Raw genomic sequence first — 24,093 nt, 5'->3', positions numbered from 1 at the left:
TAATCAACTTATGTAACGTGTGAGGCAATGTTCTGGGTGATGGACAAGCCATACAAACTCTCTGGGTCTTAGACTACTTAAAATAAGGGTGGCATTTAGATTATTCCCAAAATCCCTCCCTATTCAAATACTGAATCTCTGTGACTTTCCAGTAAACCCCTTCTTATTCACTTATCACCTTTAGCAATAATAAAACTTATTTATCCCTTCCATTCATCACTGTTAATATTTCTCTCTGATGTCTACCTGAAGGTAAGGAGATCATCCTTACTTCAGCCTCCCTTGAAAGCAGAAGTCTCAGAGATTCTGAGTTTTCTAGAACAAATCTGATTTCAGATCAGAAAAAATCTAATGCCAAACCAGAACAAACCTGATTTCAACCAGAAAAAAAAAAAATCTGTTTTCCAACCTGTTGTCTCTGAAAACACATTTGCATTGTGCCTTGATTTAGGATTTATGGGGAAACCGGTCTCAGTAGAGACAACTAGAAAGCTTTGTTTAAGTACCTTCTGTAAAGCTTTGTGACCCGTTGGATACACAAGGCCTCTCCCAGCTGAAGGACTTTCTGGCCAGCTTCAGTCACCAGCTGTGCTTCTCAGGAAGGATAACCAGGTCAGCTGGCCCCAAACCCAGGACTCCCAGGCCTTACCTGGAAGAGGCTTAGAGGGTCTGTGAGTATAAATAATCTTACTTCGAAACGGCAGCGCTAAAGCAACGTGAGCCACTGAGCCCTGCGGCAGCTTTTTCCTCCAAATCTTGGTCCTCTAATCGAATGTCTCTCTCTTTATGAAGAAGAGAAGAGATTGCCTGGAGACCTTGGCTAACCCTTAGCAGGCGTGCCTAAAGCCCTGTCTCTGACACAGTCAGCAGCCCTGAAGAACCATTAGCAAAAGCCTTCATTCTGATGAGAGAAACTTCAAAGGCCCCAGATGAGGGAAGAAGTGATCCTGGGAAATGTTGAAACGACAAACAGCAATATTGCCGCTGACAAAAGATGAAGATGAAACAAATGTTAGAACAGAAAACATGGTTTTATTTTGCCGGGCTCTCACTGGAAACTATCATCAAAGTCTTTAACTGAAATGAAAAAAGTATCGATATAACAAGCCCACTAGAGCCAACTCGGATTTCTAACAACAAAAGTCATCTCTGAAATAACAAAAGCTTACAAATTAATGAAAACTCTCAATGCAGAAAGTCAGGCGTATGGCCCCAAATAGCCTTGTGCTACACATTCGTTAGGCAACATTAGGGCTGGAGGCCACTGAGGGATCAGCTGGGTAAACCCCTTCATGTTACAAAAGAGGAGACTTGGAACACAAAAGAAGTGAAGTACCTTGTTCGAGGTCTTAGAACTAGTTAGTGACTTCTGAATTGTTAGCAATTGCCTTCTCTACATCCGTGAGACCAATCACTTCTCCCTTCAAATCCGACTTTGCCCAGTTATTGAGGCAGCCCTAATCAGGGCTGAAGTTCAAGTTCAGCAGCTGCTGGGGCCTAGTATTTGTCCTCCTGTCTTAGGTCCATTCTGTGTTACGCTCAGTAAGCCATAGACTTGCTGGGACCCGCCTCCCTACCACCCCACAGCTGCTGAGCCAGAGGTCCGTGTGCAGACCTATGCCCTCTGCAGTCAGGTCTGTCTGACGTATGACATGGACCACAGGGACCATGACTGTAAATTCCGAAAAAATATTGGGCAAAAAGGATGGAGGGCTGGCGAAGGCATGGTGCATCCTGGACATTGAAGCCCACAGAGTTAAATATTAGGGATAAGGGAAAAGATAGAAAACCCAAAAGATGAAATAAATGATTTTTTTTCAAACGCTGCTTAGTATGAGAGGTCCTGAGGATCAGTCAATAGGTGAGACGTTCAAACAATTCAGTCTTTTAGAATCTGCAAAAGATTTGCAGCTGTGTAGCTTAATCTGCCTTTCAGATATACAGATAGCACATTTTTCAAGAATAAGTAAACTTTTAAAAAGTATATATATAGTAAAAGTCATGGAGCCTATAGAGATGAACCTTCAGATCAAAAGGGAAAAAGCAGCATGGAAAATACTCAGAGAACGACAATCTAAGAACAATCTCTTATAGAATCTAAAGATAATGTATGGAATCTGACACATGCAATAGAAATCAAGTCAATGTGTTGCTTATGAAACGTGATTCTTCTCTCACTATCCAGGAGAGAAGAGTCTGGTATGAAAAGTGAGAGAGTTGGCATAAGGAAGGATTGCTGAAAGGACTCTCAACCCACACTCTCTGCTCAGGTCCCCTGAGTTCCCAGCCACTTCTCTGACCTTTCATCCATCTGACACTCTCTTCTGAGCTCCACACCCAGCTGTGAAGCTACCTTCTTGAAATAACGTACACTTTGCCCTCTGTATCCATGGGTTCCAAATCCATGAATTCAACCAACCACGGATTGAATTCCAGGAATACGGAGGGCAAACTGTAAGTACATGTTGCAAGAATCTCAATGCTAACCAGTTCAAAGTGGGACCCTTGGTTCCCATCACACCTAAAACTCCCTACCCCTGCTCCCCCTTCAGCTTTTCCCCATTGCAGGAAAAGCACCTCCTTCCATTCGTTTGTTCATCCCAAACCCTTAAGTAACTTAACTTGCCCTCACCACTCCCACACATACCCTGGTACATTCGGTACATTCTGTTTCACACTGAGACCCGTGGTTCCTTTTTAAAATGTGTCTCTAACGCATTCCCTTTTCTTAGCATATTCCTCTACTACTATAATGTCATCAGCCCTCATCTCTTGCCAGGACTATTAAAATAATCCTCGTATTGGACGTCCTGTTTCTACTTTTGCTCTATTTTATTTTTCTGCATACAGCAGTCCAATTAATCTTTGGAAACTGCAAATTTAAGTGCTTCCTTCTTCAACTTAAAGCCCTTTAATAGGTGCCAACAGCATTAATAGTTAAATGTAAATTTTTTGTGTGACACACGCACCCTTCACGACTGACCTTGCCTCTCCTCGGCCTCCTTTGCACATCCCCGCCCAGCTAACAACTTCCCTCCCACACTCGTACCGTTTCAGTTCTCCTTCAATAAGCATCTTTTAATATCAGGAGTTTGTATGTGCTGTTTCTTCGTCCTGGTACACCTTCCTCATTAACAGCCTGGTTACTCCCACTCAAAATTTAGATCTTAAATGGTACTTCTTCAAAGAGGTCGTCCCTCATTGCCAGTCTAAGTAAGTCTCCCAGGTGACTCCCTCATGGCAGCCTTTATTTTGCTGCTTTTCCTAATACTTAGAATGGTTCATCATTATATTGTTTTGCATCCTTTTGGTTCACCTTTATGAGTTTCACTCCACAAGACGTAATGGCACAAGAAGACTGTCCATAAATAGCAATCTTCTGGCATACAGTAAACATGGAACATGTGTTGCCTGCTTTCCCCCTAAATATCCTATTTTGATGACTGTATAGAAGGGGAAAAAAAGAAATATACCAATGAAAATAAGAACGATGAGAGGGAGTTCAGTGGTGGGCACGAGGTTCTGGTTGATTTCTGGAAGTCATAATGTATATGGCAGGATATCAATGGATGAATCAAAATGAAGGAACAAGCAGCTTGGCACACGTAAAGGAGAATGTTCGGGTACTGGTGGGCATCAGAATTCCCAGACAGGCTCGGGATTCTGAGTCAGCAGACCCTGAGGGAGAGAGGGCAGAAGGGAGATGGAACTCCAGTGGCTCCAACTGGCTCCATGCCTCCCATCTCTCCCGGTTGGCAGAGTGATGGGCAATCCAGAATTGCTCCCTAGGGAAAAATAAAACTGTGAACTTTTTTGGTAAGGAAATTTTAAAAATCTGGCCAGAGAGAGAAGGTGCTTTTAATATGGAGACTAGAACCTGAGAGTAGAATTTATCCTACTCTGAAATTTGAAAGTTAAAGAAGGAGGAAAGGGAGTGGAGGCAGGTGGGGAAAGAGGTAGGCACGCCAGGCTTTTCTACCTGCACGCCCTCTGGTACAGAATGCAGGTTACACTCCGCTCCATTAAAAGCAGGCTTCTCAGTTAAGCATACTTTTTGAATGAAGAGCCCTAACCTATACACATAGACAACAGTAGAGGCGACATAGACGAGCTGCCTACATCAATCCTCAAAATTATTCATTACTGGATAGGAGTCAACAATCAGAATGCACAAGGAACCGTGAAGAACATCTTTGGTTTACTATAGAGGGAACGATACTGACACTCAGAAGAGCTGATCTGGAAGAAACAATTTAGACAAGAACGTGAACAATTCCCATTAGGTATTTTTAGCTAATTCAAGAGCTTATTACACACGCTCACACAGACACAGACACACAGACCGATACGACAGAAAGGAATGAACAAAAGGCAAGAAAATATGTTTCTGAAATTTAAAACATTATTGCCAAAAAAAATCAATAGAAGGACTTGGAGAAAAAAAATCGGGAAATAGCTCAGGATTTGAAAATAGAGAAAAGTTGAGCTGTAGATGATCAATTCAGAGGGTCTAACACTTGATGGCCATACGTTTTGGACAGTAAGATAGGAAGGGAAGAAATAATCAAATAAATTGTACCACATGTCATCAATTCTAAAATGACCCCCCCCCTCTAAAATGCATTATTATTTCATGTATTGCTAAGGAAATAAAAGCTGTGCCAATTGAATTATGATACAATACTTTGTTTCACTTGAATTTTTATTTATAAATATGTAAAGAGTTCCTTTAGGTGTGTTTAGATATATATTTTGTTGTCTTCTTCATATGTAAAGTGCAGTATTTTCAAAATAAATTGCAAAATAACTTAAAATCATATTCAGAATCTGGTTCTTTTAAATGTTTATGGGGCTTAAAACCATAGATGTTCATTTTTTCATCACAATATTCTTTATTCTGCCAGCAAGAACTTCGGTATGTGGGCATTACCAAACGTGAGCAAACATAGCCCTATTGTCTGGGATTTTCTTCCAAGCTACTGACACTCTTTCCACAAGTTTTGATGTTAGCGTATAATAGGGAACCCTATAACACAGGGTATAGGGTTGTCCTTTCTTAGGTCCTATAAATTATGGATTATGGTCATTGCTTTGCAAGAAAATTGGGAATTTCACTCATTCTTCCAAATCTAGATATTCACTTCTCTAATATCAAATTCCACATCACCGTTTCACTTCAGTAATTTTTGGCATTTACAGTAATTTTTTAAGGCCAGATAATAATATAATCTTTTAAAATTAATGGCAACTATACTCGACACACATAGCATCAACAATAACTTGAAGTGAAAAAAATAAAGACACCTATGACTAAAAACAAACATATATGGACAATGAAAATTACATCTAGACATATCTTACTTTCAGAGGTGTGAAGATGTACAAAAATGGGTCTTATTATGAAGTACAGTATACTGGTGATATTTTTTATCAGATTTCTATTATTTTTTCTATGTTCATCTGTCCTGTATTGAAAGAGGCATGTTGAAATTTAAATTTTATCTTCATTATGAATCATACCCTTTCTATATCAAAAGACAGCATTTCTCCATTTTAATTCACTTCCTTAAAGTCCACCTTTTCTGCTATTAATAGTTTGACTCCTGCTGTCCCTTTATTTAAATTTCCCTGATATATCTTTGCTCATTTGATGTCACTTTGTTTGAGGTATGCTAATTGAAAACCACATTTGACCAAACCACCGTTTTTCATTTTCAATCTAAAAGATTTTTATCTTTTAATAAGGAAGTCACTTTTAGTTCCATTATTAAATTTACAATATTTAGTCTTATTTCTCTTAGCTGGTTTTAGTCCTCATTGCATCACATTATACTATGATTTCTCCATTCGTTATATTTTTTTTATTGTGAAATGTATCACTGATACAACACAATGGATATACATATATGTATATTTAAAGATTAATAGTAAGTTGAATAAGCATCTAATATCCACTATCCAACTTAAGAAACAGAGTATCAGGAATAATTTTGAAGCTTCCTGTTGATCTGATTACATTCTTTCCCTGCCCTGGATTTCGTACTATCCTGTATTTTGTGTTAGCAATTCCTTTGCTTTTTCTCTATAGCTTTACTACATAGATGTAGCTCTAAACAACATAATGACCAGTTTGCTTATTATTTAACTTTGTGCAAATGCAATTGACACTTGTTATTTTTACTCTGCATTTGTTTTATGCTGATAGCTGTGATTAATTCATTTTCCCTAATATATGGTGTTCTGTACAAATTTGTACAACCTTGTACATTGTGTTCTGTATGAAAGGTGCTGACGGTGTGAATGGTGCCCCAGAGCTGAGTAAGGTGATAACCCTGATTCCTTTGTATGAATACAACATAATTTATTCATTTTAATAATTCAGCATTTTTTCCTAGGGTTTCTTTTAGCATTTTTTCTTGCTGTGATGAAATAGTATTGCTATGAGCATTATTTCACATGTCTCTTGAACATACAGTTTCTCTAGGGTTTCTAACTAGGAGTGGAATATCTGGTAATAGTGTATACAAATACATGCATTAATAAACTGTCTTTCTCTTGCTAATTTTTTGTTAAAGAGCCTCAGCTGAAAACCTAAGGTGATGGCTAGAAGTAAAGTTTCCCTTCCCTACAAAAGCATAAGATGGACTGGACCGCCATTGCTGACTTTGAAACTGGAAGAAAGCCACCAAAAAAGGCCCCCAGCTGACAGGCAACAAGAAAACAGGGACCTCATTCCTACCACCACGTGGAGCTCAGTGCTGCCAGTAACCTGAATGTCTCTGGAAATGGATTCTCCCTCAAAACCCTCAAAGGAGGCAGCCCTGCCGACACCCTGACCTTGACACTATAAGACCGGGGTAAGCCACTGACCTACAGAATTGCGAGACGAAGATCCTTTACTCAAGCCACTGGGATGGTGGTTAAGTGTCAGCAGTAAAAACCAACACAGTGGATGAGCTTGGCTTGTGATAGTTCTGTTGATCCAAATGCTTTTAAATAACCTGATCAATGTTATTTTAAATTAATTGTTTTCTCTAGTTGTGTTAGTCTTTAACTGGCAGGAGGAGGCCATGAACTGAGACGTATCACAGCTCAGTTACGGCCAAAACAGGTTTGGTGGAACGCAGACACGTGATCAGTCTTCCAAGCAACATATTATAGTAACTGTCCCTAGTTCATCTCTGTGTTTCCTAGCTGCTTTGCCCTTGTTGTTTATTCTAGGATGGACAGCTATGGAACAAAATTTGGCCAACCTAAGACTATGGTTTTGGGGTTGAGGGGTGGAGCTCTGCTTCAAGTGCTGTGGGGAAAGAAGGAAGCTGACACACTGAGAAACAATAAAACCAGAGATGAAGGAAGAGCCTAAGGCACTTGGGTCCATAGTTCTAGTTATTCCTCAAGCACTTTTCTTAACTTGATACTGGATAATAAATTGCTTTTTTCTAAGTTAGAAATGTGTTTCTGTCATTTGCCAATGGCAAGAATCAGTGTTGAATGCTGTATTCATTTCCTGTTGATGCTGTAACAAACTGTGTATAAACTTAATGACCTAAAACACCACAGATTCACCATCTCAAAGCTCTGCTAGTCAGAAGTCTAACGCAAGTCTCTGGGCTAAAACCAAGGTGCCTGCAGGGCTGCATCCCTCTCTCAGGGCTCTGTGGCAGAATCCATTTCCGTGTCCTTTCCAGCTTCTCCATCCACGTCCCTTGACGGGGCCCCTTTCCTCCATCCTCAAAAGCCAGCAACAGTGAATCTCTCTGTGCTCTCCCTCCATGGTCACATCCCCCTCTGACCTCTTATTTCTATTTTAGTTTGCTTTCTTTTATGAATGAGATTGAGCATCTTGTCATGTGTTTACTGACCTTTTCTATTTCCTCTTTTGTGAAGTATCCATTTCATGTCAATTTTTCTACTGGATTGTTTGCCATTTTCTTACAGATTCTTTCATGGCAATATTTAACCACTAAAGGATTTATCCTTTAGTGGTTAAATTTGTTAAACTATAATCTCCTGGTTTGTGCTTATATTTTTATAATTTGTATGGTGTATTTTAAACTTAAAGTACCTGTATTTTAATGTAGTTGATTTTGTCCATTGTTTACCTTAACTGTTATGCTTTTTATATATTGATTAAGAAATCCTTCTTTGGGAATTCCCTGGTGGTCCAGTAGTTAGGAATCCGTGCTTTCACTGACAAGGGCGTGGGTTCAATCCCTGGTCGGGGAACTAAGATCCTGCGAGCCTTGCAGCATGGCCAAAAAAAAAAAAAATCCTTCCTTTCCCTAAAGTCATACAATATTCTGCTATGTTTTCTTTTAAAGCATACAAAATTTTCATTTCTCGTTAAGTGTTTACTATCTCAATAATTGTTTTCTTCTTTTAAATAAGGAATTTTTCCCAGCACACTGTATTGGGCTGTCATTTTCCTATTGACCTCTAATACCAGTTCTTTTGTATTTCACATTTCATATATGAATAAGTATGCTTCTGGGCTCTTCTGTACTATTAATCTGTTTGTCTATCCCTGTGTAAACACCACACTGTATTACCAGGGCTTTATGACAAGCTTCAATATCGAGTAGAGCAGAGCTCTGCAACTTGATCTTTTTCTTTAGAAATGTGTTATAAATTTTGGCCTTTTGCTTATTCATATAAATTTTTAAATAAACTTGTCAAGTTCCATAGAAGCATTGCTAGAATTTGGATTAGAATTACATTACATCAAAAGGACAAGTGGGGGAGAACTGACAATTTTTTAACTCAAGGTCTATTCGTGATATGAAATATGTCCATTTATTTTGGTCATCGTTAATGACTGTCAAAAGCACTTTATAATTTTCAGCGTAACAGTCCTGCTTATCTTTTGTTAATTATCATTCCTAAGAACATTATATTTTTAGTGCAAAATTAATTACATTTTCTAACTATTGCATTTTAGATGCATAAAAATGCAATCGACTCTTGTCTAATAATGATATTGTGTACTACTATAGCAGGTATTGCTCTTTATCAGCCTATTAAATCCTCTCAACAACTCTGTGAGGGGGTCCTGTTATCATAATTACACTTTATTTTGGCATTCAAACCACCACATCAATTTGGTCACAGGGAATTTGAAGTAAGGCAGGGTAGGCAGAGTGACGTACAACGACTGCAGCTCTTTATGGAGAAGAGAACTTGCCACAGAACAAAATGCTGTTGGTTTCATGGTGCCTGATGAAGAAAAGGAAAGGGTGGTCTGCACAAAATCTTGGCTCAGTTCTGCTGCACAGGGAGTTCCTGACCACCGCGGTGGCCGCAGCTGCCTCCGTGCCCTCCTCGTTGACCTCTACAAAGCACTTGTGCACGACTTTGGACATGGGCACGTTCTTCTTGGCTGACATTCCAGAAAAGTCGGCCTTGGCTTCCTCAAAAGCATCAGTCATTCCTAAATTTCGAAGAAATTCATAAGTCATAATTCTCCTCCAGCTTTAATCTGGGAAGAAAAACTTGAACTTTATCCTTAGTCAGCTTTTCTGGATTTGTCCAGGCTCTGAACTTCTCATATGTAAGTGCCTTTTCCACCTGAAATAATAAAGAGTTAAATTTCAAAAGCAAGATGACAAGAGCCTGGTATCCATCCATCCCCCCACTCATTAACACCTCCACACACACGCATGACCTGCAGCTAGATGGTGAGATCTAGTCCAAGACAATCTAAGGGATATTTCCTCTTATAAACACACCCGGATTTCCCCTCAAATTCTTGCATTTTCCTTGTTTTATGGACACAAGAGAAGAACAGTTAGAAAACACCTGAGACAAAGATAGGGTTTTATTTTTAACTATCTGTACCAAATTCATTTCAAGCGTTTTAGTTTAGAAAATTCTCATAACCAATTGATTGTATTCATGCGAAACACTTTACCATGAGTTTGAGAACTTGTTCGACAAAAGGGAGACAAAGCATGGCTCAGAACTCTGATGGATGAAAAATGGGGAAATCAGGGATCATCTGAATGGGAAGGAAGACGTGGATTCTGGGAAGGGGAGAGCAGCAATGGGGAATTCCACAGGACGATTGCTTCTGGCATCCTTGTTTGCCCTCTGCCTGCCCTGGAGTTTCAAAACCTACAAGACCCAGAACTCATTCTGTTTATCCACAGGGAAGAAATAAAGGAGGAAGAGGGGGCTTCCACTTGCGTCCCCACTTCCCTTCACCACCTGGAGTCCAGGTGAGTTCTCCTCTCCCGTGACAGCTGGGTTTGGATGTCAGCTCTATTCCTAGACTCTCCTAATTTTCTTCTCACGTCGCCGTGACAGAGCTCATCCTTGACTTATGCCAGGACCTTCCTGATTCCATGGAGAAGCCAGGGAGATCAGGCAGGCCCTAGCCTCACAGCGGTGTGCTGGTGTGCAGGCGGTGGGCTGGAGCTGGCTTGTATCTCCGGTGAGAGTCAATTGTTAAACCCTCGGGAGCCTAAATTCAGCCATGGTGGGGGTATTTACACCACAGGAATCACTAAATATCATAATGCTTCCCCTCCACCCCAGAGAGCCAGATAACGAGCATACTATCACTCTTGTGCCTCCCACCCTACAAAGTTACTTTCCCCCATCCTGAACCCCCACTTTCCGTCACGGGAAGATGTCTTCCTCGTGTCTGAGATAAATTCCTCACCTGTACTTTAGACGCTTGCTCCTCAAGTTGGTCTATGACCAACGGCATCTGCATCACTTGGAATCTTGTTAGAAATGCACAATCTCAGGCCATAACTCCCCCCAAATCAAAGTCTGCATTTTAACAAGATCCCATTAGGTTCATATGCACATTAATGTTTGAGGAACACGGCCCAGATCCATTCTTATCCTTTTCCTGTCCTTTTGTTCAGTAATTATTGGGCTCTCAACTAGACCCTCCCTTCAAAATAAATAATAATGTTCTTATATTTTTGGAAGTCTCTCTTCTAAGCTTCATCAAAATTTGTCAATACCAGCAATTCCACTCCTAGTTGTACCCTCAACAGGAAATGCATACACATGTTCACCCAAAGACATGCAGCGGTGTTCATTTAGCACTCCTTAAAATAATCCTAAATTGGAAATTCCTCAAATGCTATCTGGTGGATGGACTTTTAAAAATGAGCTTAGCCTGGATCCATGGACACTCAGACTCATTGCCAAGGGCTTACCACAGCGAGATCTGTGTTGTCATCAGGCAGTAAAATGAGCATACTCAGCACCCCCTCCACGTAGGGCAGCTCCAGGACCTGGGCGTGCACCTCCTCCACATACCCCATTTTCAGTTTAGCTTGCTTAAACATCATCTGCACTGTCTTCTTCTCCTAATAAGAATACAACATTAGGGGGGACCTTGAAGATGGCGGAAGAGTAAGACGCGGAGATCGCCTTCCTCCCCACAGATACACCAGAAATACATCTACACGTGGAACAACTCCTACAGAACACCTACTGAAGGCTGGCAGAAGACCTCAGACCTCCCAAAAGGCAAGAAACTCCCCACGTACCTGGGTAGGGCAAAAGAAAAAAAGAAAAAACAGAGACAAAAGAATAAGGACGGCACCTGCACCAGTGGGGGGGAGCTGTGAAGGAGGAAAGGTTTCCACACACTAGGAAGCCCCTTCGCGGGCGGAGACTGCGGGAGGCGGAGGGGGGAGCTTCGGAGCCGCGGAGTAGTGCACAGCAACGGGTGCGGAGGGCAAAGCGGGGAGATTCCCGCACAGAGGATCGGTGCCGACCGGCACTCACCAGCCCGAGAGGCTTGTCTGCTCACCCGCCGGGGCGGGCGGGGCTACGAGCTGAGGCTCGGGTTTCGGTTTTGGACGGAGCGCAGGGAGAGGACTGGGGTTGGCGGCTTGAACATAGCCTGAAGGCACCACGACTAGCCGGGAGGGAGTTCGGGGAAAAGCCTGCACCTGCCGAAGAGGCAAGAGACCTTTTCTTCCCTCTTTGTTTCCTGGTGCGCGAGGAGAGAGGTTTAAGAGCGCTGCTTAAAGGAACTCCAGAGACGGGCACGAGCCGCGGCTAAAAGCGTGAACCCCAGAGACGGGCGCGAGCTGCGGCTAAAAGCGCGAACCCCAGAGACGGGCGGGAGACGCTAAGGCTGCTGCTGCCGCCACCAAGGGGCCTGTGTGCGGGCACAGGTCACTCTCCACACCCCTCTTCCGCGGAGCCTGTGCAGCCCGGCACTGCCAGGTTCCCGGGATCCAGGGACAACTTCCCCGGGAGAACGCACGACGGGCCTCAGGCTGGTGCAACGTCACGCCGGCCTCTGCCGCAACGTCACGCCGCCTCTGACGCCGCAGGCCCGCCCCACACGCAGTGCCCCTCCTTCCCCCCCCACCCCCAGCCTGAGTGAGCCGGAGCCCCCGAATCAGCGGCTCCTTTAACCCCGTCCTGTCTGAGCAAAAAACAGACGCCCTCCAGCGACCTACACGCAGAGGCAGGGCCAAATCCAAAGCTGAGCTCCTGTGAGCTGTGAGAACAAAGAAGAGAAAGGGAAATCTCTCCCAGCAGCCTCAGAAGCAGCGGATTAAAGATCCACAATCAACTTGATATACCCTGCGTCTGTGGAATACATGAATAGACAAGGAATGATCCCAAATTGAAGAGGTGGAATTTAGGAGCGAGATCTATGATTTTTTTCCCTTTTCCTCTTTTTGTGAATGTGTACGTGTATGCTTCTGTGTGAGATCTTGTCTGTATAGTCTTGCTTCCACCATTTGTCCTAGGGCTCTATCCGTCCATGGTTTTTTTTTTTTTTTTATAATTTTTTTCTTAATAATTAATTTTAATTGTAATAACTTTATTATACTTTACCTTCGTTCTTTCTTTCTTTCTTTCCTTCCTTCCCTCCTTTAGACAACGAATCACCCCAAATTGAGGAGGTGGTCTCTGAGAGCAAGATGTATGATTTTTTCCCCCTTTACCTCTTTTTGTGAAGGTGTATGTGTATGCTTCTGTGTAAGATTTTCTCTGTATAGCTTTGCTTCCAACATTTGGCCTAAGGTTCTATCTGTCCCTTTTTTTTTTTTTCTAAATATTTTTTAATTCAATAACTATATTATACTTTATTTTATTTTTACTGTATCTTCTTTCTTTCTGTCTTTTTTCCTTCTTTCCCTCCTTCCTTCCTTCCTTCCTCCCTCCCTCCCTCCCTTTCTTTCCTTCTTTGCTTCTTTCTTCCTTCCTTCCTTTCCTCCTTTCCTTCTTTATTTCCTCATACTTCTACTAATTCTCTCTACTTTTTCTCCCTTTTATTCTGAGCCGTGTGGATGAAAGGCTCTTGGTGCTCCAGCCAGGAGTCAGGGCTCTGCCCCTGAGGTAGGAGAGCCAACTTCAGGACACTGGTCCACAAGAGACCTCCCAGCTCCACATAATATTAAACGGCGGAAATCTCCCAGAGACCTCCATCTTAACACCAGCACCCAGCTTCACTCAACGACCAGCAAGCCACAGTGCTGGACAACCTATGCCAAACAACTAGCAAAACAGGAACACAACGCCACCCACTAGCAGAGAGGCTGCCTAAAATCATAATAAGGCCACAGACACCCCAAAACACACCACCAGACGTGAACCTGCCCACTAGAGAGACAAGATCCAGCCTCATCCACCACAACACAGGCACTAGTCCCCTCCACCAGGAAGCCTACACAACCCACTGAAACAACCTTAGCCACTGGAGACAGACATCAAAAACAACGGGAACTACGAACGTGCAGCCTGCAAAAAGGAGACCCCAAACACAGTAAGATAAGCAAAATGAGAAGACAGAAAAACACACAGCAGATGAAGGAGCAAGATAAAAATGCACCAGACCTAACAAATGAAGAGGAAATAGGCAGTCTACCTGAAAAAGAATTCAGAATAATGATAGTAAGGATGATCCGAAATCTTGGAAGTAGAATGGACAAAATGCAAGAAACAGTTAACAAGGACCTAGAGGAAATAAAGATGAAACAAGCAACGATGAACAATGCAATAAATGAAATTAAAAGTACTCTAGATGGGATCAATAGCAGAATAACTGAGGCAGAAGAACGGATAAGTGACCTGGAATATAAAATAGTGGAAATAACTACTGCAGAGCAGAATAAAGGAAAAAGAATGAAAAGAACTGAGGACAGTCTCAGAGACCTCTGGGACAACATCAAACGCACCAACATTCGAATTATAGGGGTTCCAGAAGAAGAAGAGAAAAAGAAAGGGACTGAGAAAATATTTGAAGAGATTATAGTTGAAAACTTCCCTAATATGGGAAAGGAAATAGTTAATCAAGTCCAGGAAGCACAGAGAGTCCCATACAGGATAAATCCAAGGAGAAATACGCCAAGACACATATTAATCAAACTGTCAAAAATTAAATACAAAGAAAGCATATTAAAAGCAGCAAGGGAAAAACAACAAATAACACACAAGGGAATCCCCATAAGGTTAACAGCTGATCTCTCAGCAGAAACCCTACAAGCCAGAAGGGAGTGGCAGGACATACTGAAAGTGATGAAGGAGAAAAACCTGCAACCAAGACTACTCTACCCAGCAAGGATCTCATTCAGACTTGATGGAGAAATTAAAACCTTTACAGACAAGCAAAAGCTGAGAGAGTTCAGCACCACCAAACCAGCTTTACAACAAATGCTAAAGGAACTTCTCTAGAAAGAAACACAAGAGAAGGAAAAGACCTACAATAACGAACGCAAAACAATATAGAAAATGGGAATAGGAACATACATATCGATAATTACCTTAAATGTAAATGGACTAAATGCTCCAACCAAAAGACACAGATTGGCTGAATGGATACAAAAACAAGACCCTTATATATGCTGTCTACAAGAGACCCACTTCAGACCTAGAGACACATACAGACTGAAAGTAAGGGGATGGAAAAAGATATTCCATGCAAATGGAAACCAAAAGAAAGCTGGAGTAGCAATTCTCATATCAGACAAAATAGACTTTAAAATAAGGACTATGAAAAGAGACAAAGAAGGACACTACATAATGATCAAGGGATCGATCCAAGAAGAAGATATAACAATTGTAAATATTTATGCACCCAACACAGAAGCACCTCAATACATAAGGCAAATACTAACAGCCATAAAAGGGGAGATCGACAGTAACACATTCATAGTAGGGGACTTTAACACCCCACTTTCACCCATGGACAGATCATCCAAAATGAAAATAAATAAGGAAACACAAGCTTTAAATGATACATTAAACAAGATGGACTTAATTGATATTTATAGGACACTCCATCCAAAAACAACAGAATACACATTTTTCTCAAGTGCTCATGGAACATTCTCCAGGATAGATCATATCTTGGGTCACAAATCAAGCCTTGGTAAATTTAAGAAAATTGAAATTGTATCAAGTATCTTTTCCGACCACAACGCCATGAGACTAGATATCAATTACAGGAAAAGATCTGTAAAAAATACAAACACATGGAGGCTAAACAATACACTACTTAATAATGAAGTGATCACTGAAGAAATCAAAGAGGAAATAAAAAAATACCTAGAAACAAATGACAATGGAGACACAACCACCCAAAACCTATGGGATGCAGCAAAAGCAGTTCTAAGGGGGAAGTTTATAGCAATACAAGCCCACCTTAAGAAGCAGGAAACATCTCGAATAAACAACCTAACCTTGCACCTCAAGCAATTAGAGAAAGAAGAACAAAAAACCCCCAAAGCTAGCAGAAGGAAAGAAATCATAAAAATCAGATCAGAAATAAATGAAAAAGAAATGAAGGAAACGATAGCAAAGATCAATAAAACTAAAAGCTGGTTCTTTGAGAAGATAAACAAAATAGATAAACCACTAGCCAGACTCATCAAGAAAAAAAGGGCGAAGACTCAAATCAATAGAATTAGAAATGAAAAAGGAGAAGTAACAACTGACACTGCAGAAATAAAAAAAATCATGAGAGATTACTACAAGCAACTCTATGCCAATAAAATGGACAATCTGGAAGAAATGGACAAATTCTTAGAAATGCACAACTTGCCAAGACTGAATCAGGAAGAAATAGAAAATATGAACAGACCAATCACAAGCACTGAAATTGAAACTGTGATTAAAACTCTTCCAACAAACAAAAGCCCAGGACCAGATGGCTTCACAGGCGAATTCTATCAAACATTTAGAGAAGAGCTAACACCTATCCTTCTCGAACTCTTCCAAAATATAGCAGAGGGAGGAACACTCCCAAATTCCTTCTACGAGGCCACCATCACCTTGATACCAAAACCAGACAAGGATGTCACAAAGAAAGAAAATTACAGGCCAATATCACTGATGAACATAGATGCAAAAATCCTCAACAAAATACTAGCAAACAGAATCCAACAGCACATTAAACGGATCATACACCATGATCAAGTGGGGTTTATTCCAGGAATGCAAGGATTCTTCAATATACGCAAATCTATCAATGTGATAAACCATATTAACAAATTGAAGGAGAAAAACCATATGATCATCTCAATAGATGCAGAGAAAGCTTTCGACAAAATTCAACACCCGTTTATGATAAAAACCCTGCAGAAAGTAGGCATAGAGGGAACTTTCCTCAACATAATAAAGGCCATATATGACAAGCCCACAGCAAACATCATCCTCAATGGTGAAAAACTGAAAGCATTTCCACTAAGATCAGGAACAAGACAAGTTTTCCCACTCTCACCACTCTTATTCAACATAGTTTTGGAAGTTTTAGCCACAGCAATCAGAGAAGAAAAGGAAATAAAAGGAATCCAAATCGGAAAAGAAGTAAAGCTGTCACTGTTTGCAGATGACATGATACTATACATAGAGAATCCTAAAGATGCTACCAGAAGACTACTAGAGCTCATCAATGAATTTGGTAAAGTAGCAGGATACAAAATTAATGCACAGAAATCTCTGCCATTCCTATATACTAATGATGAAAAATCTGAAAGTGAAATCAAGAAAACACTCCCATTTACCATTGCAACAAAAAGAATAAAATATCTAGGAATAAACCTACCTAAGGAGATGAAAGACCTGTATGCAGAAAATTATAAGACACTGATGAAAGAAATTAAAGATGATACAAATAGATGGAGAGATATACCATGTTCTTGGATGGGAAGAATCAACATTGTGAAAATGACTATACTACCCAAAGCAATCTACAGATTCAATGCAATCCCTATCAAACTACCACTGGCATTTTTCACAGAACTAGAACAAAAAATTTCGCAATTTGTATGGAAACACAAAAGACCCCGAATAGCCAAAGCAATCTTGAGAACGAAAAAAGGAGCTGGAGGAATCAGGCTCCCTGACTTCAGACTATACTACAAAGCTACAGTAATCAAGACAGTATGGTACTGGCACAAAACCAGAAAGATAGATCAATGGAACAGGACAGAAAGCCCAGAGATAAACCCACGCACATATGGACACCTTATCTTTGATAAAGGTGGCAGGAATGTACAGTGGAGAAAGGACAGCCTCTTCAATAAATGGTGCTGGGAAAACTGGACAGGTACATGTAAAAGTATGAGATTAGATCACTCCCTAACACCATACACAAAAATAAGCTCAAAATGGATTAAAGACCTAAATGTAAGGCCAGAAACTATCAAACTCTTAGAGGAAAACATAGGCAGAACACTCTATGACAAAAATCACAGCAAGATCCTTTCTGACCCGCCTCCTAGAGTAATGGAAATAAAAACAAAAATAAACAAATGGGACCTAATGAAACTTCAAAGCTTTTGCACAGCAAAGGAAACCATAAATAGGACCAAAAGACAACCCTCAGAATGGGAGAAAATATTTGCAAATGAAGCAACTGACAAAGGATTAATCTCCAAAATTTACAAGCAGCTCATGCAGCTCAATAACAAAAAAACAAACAACCCAATCCAAAAATGGGCAGAAGACCTAAATAGACATTTCTCCAAAGAAGATATACAGAATGCCAACAAACACATGAAAGAATGCTCAACATCATTAATCATTAGAGAAATGCAAATCAAAACTACAATGAGATATCATCTCACACCAGTCAGAATGGCCATCATCAAAAAATCTAGAAACAATAAATGCTGGAGAGGGTGTGGAGAAAAGGGAACACTCTTGCACTGCTGGTGGGAATGTGAATTGGTTCAGCCACTATGGAGAACAGTATGGAGGTTCCTTAAAAAACTACAAATAGAATTACCATATGACCCAGCAATCCCACTACTGGGCATATACCCTGAGAAAACCAAAATTCAAAAAGAGTCATGTACCAAAATGTTCATTGCAGCTCTATTTACAATAGCCCGGAGATGGAAACAACCTAAGCGCCCATCAACGGATGAATGGATAAAGAAGATGTGGCACATATATACAATGGAATATTACTCAGCCTTAAAAAGAAATGAAATTGAGCTATTTGTAATGAGATGGATAGACCTAGAGTCTGTCATACAGAGTGAAGTAAGTCAGAAAGAGAAAGACAAATACCGTATGCTAACACATATATATGGAATTTAAGGGAAAAAAATGTCATGAAGAACCTAGGGGTAAGACAGGAATAAAGACGCAGACCTACTGGAGAACGGACTTGAGGATATGGGGAGGGGGAAGGGTGAGCTTTGACAGGGCGAGAGAGAGTCATGGACATATACACACTAACAAACGTAGTAAGGTAGATAGCTAGGGGGAAGCAGCCGCAAGGCACAGGGATATTAGCTCGGTGCTTTGTGACAGCCTGGAGGGGTGGGATAGGGAGAGTGGGAGGGAGGGAGACGCAAGAGGGAAGACATATGGGAACATATGTATATGTATAACTGATTCACTTTGTTATAAAGCAGAAACTAACACACCATTGTAAAGCAATTATACCCCTATAAAGATGTTTAAAAAAAAAAAAAGAATACAACATTAAAACCAAATTACTGAAAAATGAGCGCAGTGCACTAAAAGATATGTCTGATTTGCAGAATCCCTAGGTACATATAATTATTATTTCTATGCACTTATGCTGATTGATGTAAAGTCTTCATTATTACATATTAGTGTTGAGTATAACATTCTGTTGCCCCAGCAGATCAAGTATTATGAGGCGGGAGAGAATCAATTGATGAATATAGAGAGACACAAAACTATGTTATTCTCAGAAGAAATTGTGGGTTTTTTTCTCTTTTGAGAAGATGGGTAGAGAAGCACTCCCAGGGACCTTTTAATTAAAAAATTATTTCTCGGGCTTCCCTGGTGGCGCAGTGGTTGAGAATCTGCCTGCCAATGCAGGGGACACGGGTTCGAGCCCTGGTCTGAGAAAATCCCACATGCCGTGGAACAACTGAGCCCACGCACCACAGCTACTGAGCCTGCGCGTCTGGAGCCTGTGCTCCGCAACGAGAGAAGGCCGCGACAGTGAGACGCCCGCACAGCGCGATGAAGAGTGGCCCCCGCTCACCGCAACTAGAGAAAGCCTTCGCACAGAAACGAAGACCCAACACAGCCAAAAATAAATTCATTAAAAATATATATATCTAAAAAAAAAAAAAATTATTTCTCCAAGTTAAGGGGAAATTTAACTAATATTCAGGTCTTTAGGCAGAAAGATCTGGTTGGAAAAGGTATATAGGCCAGAGGGAGTTATACTTTTTTTTTTCCCAATAAATTATTTATTTTTGGCTGCGTTGGGTCTTCCTTGCTGCGCGCGGGCTTTCTCTGGTTGCGGCAAGCGGGGGCTACTACTCTTTGTTGTGGTGCGCGGGCTTCTCATTGCGGTGGCTTCTCTTGTTGTGGAGCACGGGCTCTGGGCACGCGGGCTCAGTAGTTGTGGCTCACGGGCTTCGTTGCTCTGCGGCATGTGGGATCTTCCTGGACCAGGGCTCGAACCCATGTCCGCTGCATTGGCAGGCGGATTCTTAACCACTGCGCCACCAGGGAAGCCCCGGGAGTTATACTTCTATTCTGAAAACTTGCTCAACTAAATAATTGGCTTTATGGCCTTGCTTTTCTTGAAGGGGGAACCTTGATCAGATGTCTAGGGTCCACCATTTTTAAAGCTTGCATCAAATATATTCTAGATTTATAAATTTTTGTGCAATACGCTGTTATCAAGCGGATGGAGGTCAAATTCCCAGCTAACAGTTACTGACCCCAGCCGTTATCATATTCAAAAGTGAATGGAGAAAAGTGTTTTTAAAGTTAGGCATGTAATTCTAGAAATCAAATATACAACATGATGCTATAGTTAATAATACTGTATCAAATACTGGAAATTTGCTAAGAGGGTAGATTTCAGGTGCTGTCATCACAGAAAATATATGGTAACTATGTGAGGGAAAGATATTTTAATTAGCTTGACTGTGGTAATCATTTCACTATGTATATGTTTATCAAATCCTCACCTTGTACACCTTAAATATGTATAATTTTTATTTCTTAAGAAGTTCCAAGAATAAATAAAAACAAAGCTGGCCTGAACATTTGCTAACACTTTTTTTCTTGTATTAGGAATTGTACAGCCATGAATTCTAAGGCAATAAATAGTCATAGTTGTCACTGACTGTTGCAAGAAAGTGTCTAAATACAACAGTGATAGTAAAATACAAACGTAATTCCAAGGCTTAGAAGACAGTTTCTTTCAATCCAAATAACATGACCAGAGAGAGAAGATCGATTTGACCAAGGATCCAAAACCAAAATGATCCATGTAACAACTATTTTAGTTTTTCTCTTTCCCATTCCAATAAGAGATATATAGGGGGCATGAAATTCCTTCAGAAATAATAAATTAAGAATCAAGACAGTGTGAAATAAATTATGTTTTTCCATTCACTCACAACCTTTCCCAGAGTATTACTTTAGAAAGTAGCTGTATATCTGCAAAATTATGTCCCTACCTTGTTGGTTTTAAAGGTCATTCCCCTTGTGTGCTTTCTGTCAAATTGCTCATTCCACTTTCCTTTGAAATAGGTTGCATTCACGAGGACCAGCTTAGTCAGAGGACCGATTGCCCCAGCCCCCAGTATCTCTGAAATCTTTCCTGTAAAGAGTATGAGAGAAAGTTATTGCTATTGGGGGAGAATAAACATTCTTTTACAAAAGTTCTCTTGACACTGAAAGCCGAGGCTTGGTGGAGAAAAGGCTGGATCCTGTTGTTCCGGCTGCCTGAGGAATCGGGGTGATGGTGTTTCATTCTGTGCACACATACAGCGTAGTGTTTATCCTTAAACAACAGTCTTGAAGCAGGCAGGTCAACGATCATTTTGCCCTCAATTTATAGATGTAGAAATTCAGGTTCAGAGTATTTGCCTGACTTTTGCCTTTTGTCACATAGGCGACCAAGTGGTTGAGCTGCGAAAATAACCCAAGAGTCTCGATTCCATCTGTAAGCTTCTCGACCTTGGCACCATAATTTCTCAGCCACGCCACTACTGGCATTTTAGGTCACATAATTCTTTGTTTTGGGGATGATCCTATGCATTTAGGATGTTTAGCCAGTATTACTTCCCCCAACTATGACAACTGAAAATGTCTTCAGTTATGGCCAGATATCCCCTAGAGGTTGATTCTGATTAAGAATCATTGCTGTCTGCCCACCTTCAAGTCTCATTTAGGTGAGAAGAGGCTTCCAAAGGATGGAGACACAGATCTGTAAATGGGAGAAGGCAGCTTCCTGGAGGGAGGGAATGGGGCAAAAGAATTAGGGGGATGCAATAAAGGGGCCCGAATTGAGTTGTCCAATGAGAGCGGAGACAAGGTGATCCCCAAACACCCCTCCAGCTCTGCTATTCTGGGAAACCTTGGGTGGTCAACCTGGTGGAAGGAAGGGTGTGAGCAGCCGCGGAGGGGGAAGTGGGTGGTGGAGGGAGGGTGAGGTGTGGAGAAGCTTCTGGCTTCCCTAGGTGACTCAGTGCTGCTAGATCAACTGGAGAGCCAGAGACCACTGCACACGTGACGTATGAAAATATCAACGTGAAAGGCTCTTCCCTTCCGATGGTCGTTGGCTGCCTGTGTGATCACGGGTATTGTGGCTGCCTGACGCGCAGTGGATGCGCCATAAGATGGAACGGATGGAATAATGAGTGCCAGGCGGGCACGTGAACAAACGAGTGACGTAACCTCCCCTCCTGCTGACGTCTCTAAATTACGTGCTGAGTACTTAGAGTTCTGAAAAGCACGTCCTTTTTCTCTGCACTCTAATTGAGAACTGGCAGAAATGTTTCTGCTGAGACAATGTGTCTGGACAGGGCACCCTGTATGCTCCACATTAGCTGCACTTCCAGAATCTGGAGCAAATTCAGAAAAGCAAACATAGCCACAGCCAAGTTCAGAGGGCAGGAGAGGGCTGTGGATGAACTAGAACGGCTCACATCACCACCAGGAGGTGACATGAAACGTTGTCCCACCTCAGCTATAATCTACATGGAATGTCCTCCTGCCCTTAGAGCACGGCAGTGTCCTCGCAGGTAGAAGTTAAATGGGGCACCAAAGAGGAAGCATTTTTCGGGGATGTTCCATTACCTTCCAGAGGGGAGGGCATCTGAGAGACTAACATTAGGTTTAAGCATTTTTCAGAAATCACCACTTTGTAAGCCCAAGAAAAATATCAGAATTGCATCAATGGCCTGAAAGCCCAGCAAACACACATAAACAGGCCACTGGTTACAGGGTCACAGTGGCCACCCGTGGAGGTCACATCCCAGGTTACAGGGTCACAGTGGCCACCCGTGGAGGTCACATCCCAGGTTACAGGGTCACAGTGGCCACCCGTGGAGGTCACATCCCAGGTTACAGGGTCACAGTGGCCACCCGTGGAGGTCACATCCCAGGTTACAGGGTCGCAGTGGCCACCCGTGGAGGTCACATCCCAGGTTACAGGGTCGCAGTGGCCACCCGTGGAGGTCACATCCCAGGTTACAGGGTCGCAGTGGCCACCCGTGGAGGTCACATCCCAGGTTACAGGGTCGCAGTGGCCACCCGTGGAGGTCACATCCCAGGTTACAGGGTCACAGTGGCCACCCGTGGAGGTCACATCCCAGGTTACAGGGTCACAGTGGCCACCCGTGGAGGTCACATCCCAGGTTACAGGGTCACAGTGGCCACCCGTGGAGGTCACATCCCAGGTTACAGGGTCACAGTGGCCACCCGTGGAGGTCACATCCCAGGTTACAGGGTCACAGTGGCCACCCGTGGAGGTCACATCCCAGGTTACAGGGTCACAGTGGCCACCCGTGGAGGTCACATCCCAGGTTACAGGGTCACAGTGGCCACCCGTGGAGGTCACATCCCAGGTTACAGGGTCACAGTGGCCACCCCGTGGAGGTCACATCCCAGGTTACAGGGTCACAGTGGCCACCCGTGGAGGTCACATCCCAGGTTACAGGGTCACAGTGGCCACCCGTGGAGGTCACATCCCAGGTTAGGGTCACAGTGGCCACCCGTGGAGGTCACATCCGGCAATCTCAGCTCTGTGTCCCTCATAACACCACATCTCCTGAAATGAAAATCTCTCACCTTCAGTCTTCTCCGTCACCCAGTCATTTACGTGTTTCCTGCATTCTTCAGTGTCTTTAGAAAAGTTCAGTTCCTCCAGGTCTGCCTGATAGAACTTCTGGCAGGATTCCTTAAAAGCCTACAAATGCAAAATACCTAGTTTGGCCATATTCTACTTGTCAAAGTTTCCTAAAAGTGTGAAAACATTTCTTTCTTAACGTGTTTCTAGCATAAATGCTTGCACAGGGCACCCTGTACTTTAAGACTCATTTATGCAATTAATCAAAATGTATAGACTGCTGGCTTTGTGCCTGGTACTGTGCCAGGTGCTGGACACCAGGGTGAAGACATGACCTTGGACCTGAGGTGGCTCACAGTGTGCTGAGGGAGAAACATATACACACTATAATTACAATTTTATTTATTTATTTTTTTTGCAGTACGTGGGCCTCTCACTGCTGTGGCCTCTCGCGTTGCGGAGCACAGGCTCCGGACATGCAGGCTCAGCGGCCATGGCTCACGGGCCCAGTCGCTCTGCGGCATGTGGGATCTTCCCAGACCGGGGCCTGAACCCGTGTCCCCTGCATCGGCAGGCAGACT

The 24,093-nt window shown here is 42.2% G+C and overlaps 1 protein-coding gene across 1 annotated transcript in view; it reads right to left on the bottom strand.

Moving 5' to 3' along the window:
* Positions 1-9,050: 9,050 nt before the first annotated feature.
* Positions 9,051-24,093, bottom strand: part of LOC111180195 (serpin B8-like) — a 23,777-nt gene continuing 8,734 nt past the window's right edge. Inside the window, 5 exon segments of the mRNA XM_089895295.1 lie at positions 9,051-9,450; positions 9,452-9,567; positions 11,175-11,327; positions 20,898-21,040; positions 23,515-23,632. Of these exon segments, the coding sequence (XP_089751421.1) occupies positions 9,165-9,450; positions 9,452-9,567; positions 11,175-11,327; positions 20,898-21,040; positions 23,515-23,632 (816 nt within the window). The 3' untranslated portion in view covers positions 9,051-9,164.

Source organism: Delphinapterus leucas, chromosome 14 (genome assembly GCF_059928025.1).
Source record: "Delphinapterus leucas isolate spDelLeu-1000000601 "Yukka" chromosome 14, BTC_Dleu_Yukka2, whole genome shotgun sequence".
NCBI lineage: Eukaryota > Metazoa > Chordata > Mammalia > Artiodactyla > Monodontidae > Delphinapterus > Delphinapterus leucas.
Note: the sequence above shows the minus strand (reverse complement) of the source record. Positions and strands in the feature narration are given on the sequence as shown.